Here is a 3905-nt window from a genome sequence, read left to right on the forward strand (position 1 = left end):
GCGCTGCGAGTGTGTCGGCAAGCGGCGGGGGCAGCGAACGGTCGGGGCGAGCTGAGTCCCGAAGCGCGGGGCAGTCGGGGCGGCGAGCGGTCGGTGAGGAGGCGAGACGAGGCGGTCGGCGCGTGCTGGGGCGTCGGCGCGTGCTGTAGCGACGACGCGTGCGAGGGTGACGGACGGTGGGGGCTCGCGTGACTAGATCTGACGGTCAGGGAGCCCCTGATCTGACGGCTGCTGTGCGACCGGCGCGAGCCCTCGGGCCGCACTGCCCTACTTTATGCGCCTGGTCGTGGACGGAACGTCGTTTAACCGACTCAGAATGAATGATCCATCCAGTCTAAGATAAAAAGAGAGAGAGAAACACATCCGCCAACGTCAGCCATCAGTCCCCGATCGTACGGCCCGCGACCAGCCACGCGTGCGCTCCCTCCCAACCGGGCGCTATATTACGCGCACCCTCCATCCACCCCGACCCCTCTCTGCCTCCTCCGCTCCGCCGCGCCGCCTCAGCCAGGTCAGGTGCGCCTCCCCAGCCCGCGCCAGGGAAGCCGCCGGATCGATCGAGACGACCGCCGCCGTTCTCCCGCTCCCGAGGTCCGTGCCCGCCCGAACACCCGATTATTTGCTGTCCCCATCTCTCTCTCTCTCCCTCCCCCCGCGGCCGATCTAGGTTTCGGTGTGAGCGATTTGCCGGTTTGTGCCTGGTAGATGCCGGATGCAGTAGCTGCTACATGTTTCTCCAAAGCAAAAATAGATCCTGCCCTCAAATTGGTTGTGATTTCGGGAGATTAGGTTGGGAATAACTTCTAGGTGGGTTATGCAATTTCTGTGCTGGAAGATTTGTTGCTATTAACTGACATAGTTGTCCCCAGAATCCTAGAGCAAATAAATCGATCCTCAAAATCTGCTGTAAATAACATCCTAGTTGAATCTAGGCATCTAGTGTCCTGCAAATTCTATGTTATACTAACTAATATGGGCACATCAAAACTGAATTTCTATTCGATCTGTGGAGCAGATGAATCGCTCCCCAAATTTTGCTGCTGGGTCGGGAGTATGACTTAGGAATTTGTCGAGATTAACTATATGGGAATTGAATGTAGGGCTCTGCAAGTTCTGTTTTGAAATGCTGTTATGTTAAGGGGAACTGAATTTATGTTCAGCAGTAGATGCTGAACATTTGTCAGGGTTAACTAACAGGGTGTTAGTTATATTCTTAGCCACCATCTATGCTGCAACAGCTGCCTACTGCTGCTGTTGAATGCTCTTTGTTGAATCCTTTTGTGCGGCGTGCTTGTTTGATGGGATACCTGGGTGGTTCTTAGGTCAGGTGTATACCAATTGCCTTGTTTAGTGGAGCTTGGGGTTTATGATTTAGACACGTTTTACTGGTATGCAAGAGGTTTGTGAAAATGTACTCTAAATTATGTGTGCATCTATGCCCTTCTGGTTGCTACTTCTTTTTTGTTTGTTTCGGGTTCTCTTCAATCAAAGATTAATATTCTAAAACGGTGTGCAGATTAGGTTTTAAAACGGATCGAATAGTAATCTTTGTCTGGCGGATATAACAAGATCTGCAACCCAGAAGGAGTGCCCTCGTGCAACAGGCAAAAAGTCATTTCTTTTGTGCTATGTTGTTTGGTCTCTTTTTGCAGTTGCAGGGGGAGAAACACTGACATTCTAGTGGGAGCAACACTTTCATCTCTTTATTTCTGGTTAACCGTTTTCAACGGTGTGCAGATGTAGGTTAAAAAATTGACCAGTTTACTAGGAGCAAGATCTAGTCCTGATGATGCCTGAAGTAGATCATGATTCTTCTGATCTTCTTTCCATTGAGCTTGTTTTCATAATATTAACGATTTTGAATAAGTGTGCAGATTAGGTTAAAAATGGACTGGGAATAGGTTGAGCTTTATAATGTTCCAACCAAACAGTGAGCGTTACAGGGGTAAATTCACAGGAATTGTACATGTTGGTGATACTAAAAAAGATACATAGGTCTTGTGAGCCTGGTTGGTTTAATCCTATATGTTCCCTTCGATATTTTGTCTTCTGTAATGCACTATGACGACCTTAATCGAGGTATTCCAGTATTCCTTGCTTCCTGTTCCTGCCAGAGCACCCAATAATGTATTTGTAAGCACATACATTCTTTTGATCTGGATTAGAATTTCTGACTCCATTCTTATCTTTGTTTTAGCAGCTTCAGCATAATCTGAAGTGCTCCCAGAACAATGGCGGAACACTTGGCTTCAATTTTTGGCACGGAGAAGGATAGGGTCAACTGCCCCTTTTACTTCAAGATTGGAGCTTGCCGTCATGGGGATCGTTGCTCCCGTCTGCACAACAGGCCAACCACATCGCCAACTATTGTGCTTGCTAACATGTACCAGCGGCCTGATATGATCACCCCTGGAGTTGATGCCCAAGGTGTGGCTATTGCTCCAGAGAAGATGCAGGAGCACTTTGAGGACTTCTATGAGGATATCTACGAGGAGCTGAGCAAGTTCGGCGAGGTTGAGACCCTGAATGTGTGTGACAACCTTGCTGACCACATGATCGGGAATGTCTATGTCCAGTTCAGGGAGGAAGAGCAGGCAGTCGCTGCTCACAATGCCCTTCAAGGCCGCTTCTACTCTGGCCGCCCGATCATAGTGGAGTACTCCCCTGTGACAGACTTCCGTGAGGCAACCTGCAGGCAGTTTGAGGAGAACAGCTGCAACCGTGGTGGCTACTGCAACTTCATGCACGTGAAGCAGATTGGCAGGGAGCTTAGGAGGAAGCTATATGGGGGTCGGTCCAGGAGGAGCCATGGGAGGAGTCGCAGCCCTAGCCCGCAGCACAGGAGGGACAACCGTGACCGTGGTGGTGACTTCCGTCGTGATGGCCGGGATGAATACCGTGGTGGTGGCGGTGGCGGTGGCGGTGGTGGTTACCGTGGAGGTGATGGTGGCGGCTACCGTGGTGGGGGCGGTGGTGGTGGTTACCGTGGAGGTGATGGGGGCGGCTACCGTGGTGGCGGCGGCGGCGGTTACCGTGGTGGGGGGAGGGGTGGAGGTGGTGGTGGCAGGCATGACAGGTATGATGATGGACCAAGGCGCAGGTATGGTGGCAGCCCGCCACGGCGTGGAAGGAGCCCCCCGGCAAGGGAGAACAGCGAGGAGCGCAGGGCCAAGATTGAGCAGTGGAACCGTGAGCGAGAGGAGAAGTGATGAACCTCGGGTAGTTGAACCCACAAGCGTTATTTACCATTTCATTATGTGTCGTTAGTTTGCTCCTGTGTTTTGAGTCTGTTGGTTTGCTGTCGGACATAAGTGTGTGGGGTTGCTATAGCACTATTGCTTGGTTGAGTGACCTGTCAAGTGCAGGATTCTAGTAGAGGCGTGTAAGCTGCTATTTGCGCTCAATATTTATTGTCGGATATGTTCTCGTGTTATCTGCAGAAGTTTACGGCGTTTTGCTTTTGTTGGTTGGATCTTATATGGTTTCGTTTCTTTTCATCATCTAAAAGAGAACATCTCGAATATTGCATCGTTGTGGTGTTGACAATAGTGAGCCGACCACATGCATCAGTACATATCATTGTTTTGTCAGAATAACGGGAGGAAAAAGTTGTCACTTGGTTTGGTTGCAATTTCTGTTCGTTTGCTGCTATGATATGTTCTTTTACAGCTTTGGCACCCATCATTTGGGTTGGAATTTTCGCGGAATTCATTTGTGATCCAGCTAATTAAACTTTGATGTAAAACAAATCCCGTCCATCAAGCTGTCATTCTCCAGACATCCTCAGGCTTCATCTCGTCCCTGACGCCCGCGTCTCCTTGAATCACCATTTGTAGACAGAGGGAGAAAGTAGATATCGAAAAGCATTTACATTTGTAGACAGAGGGAGAAAGTAGAATATCCCC

The 3905-nt window shown here is 49.9% G+C and overlaps 1 protein-coding gene across 5 annotated transcripts; it reads left to right on the forward strand.

The window, feature by feature from the left end:
• The first annotated feature begins 479 nt into the window (after positions 1-479).
• LOC123450295 (splicing factor U2af small subunit B-like) lies at positions 480-3461 on the forward strand. 5 transcript variants are annotated; one of them, XM_045127631.1, is made up of 3 exons: positions 543-591; positions 1517-1604; positions 2201-3461. In XM_045127631.1, the coding sequence occupies exon 3, from the start codon at positions 2232-2234 to the stop codon at positions 3207-3209; it is 978 nt and encodes a 325-aa protein (XP_044983566.1). In that variant the 5' UTR covers positions 543-591; positions 1517-1604; positions 2201-2231; the 3' UTR covers positions 3210-3461. The 5 variants fall into 5 exon arrangements, with proteins under 5 accessions (XP_044983560.1, XP_044983562.1, XP_044983566.1 ...); XM_045127625.1 differs by lacking the exon at positions 1517-1604 and having other exon boundaries at positions 480-591; XM_045127627.1 differs by lacking the exon at positions 1517-1604 and having other exon boundaries at positions 521-591; positions 2198-3461.
• The last annotated feature ends 444 nt before the right edge of the window (positions 3462-3905 follow it).

Source organism: Hordeum vulgare, chromosome 1H (assembly GCF_904849725.1).
Source record: "Hordeum vulgare subsp. vulgare chromosome 1H, MorexV3_pseudomolecules_assembly, whole genome shotgun sequence".
Classification (NCBI taxonomy): Eukaryota; Viridiplantae; Streptophyta; class Magnoliopsida; order Poales; family Poaceae; genus Hordeum; species Hordeum vulgare.

Coding starts and splice junctions, on each gene's coding strand:
- LOC123450295 (XM_045127625.1), top strand. CDS start 2,232: ATGGCGGAACACTTGGCTTCAATTTTTGGCACGGAGAAGGATAGGGTC.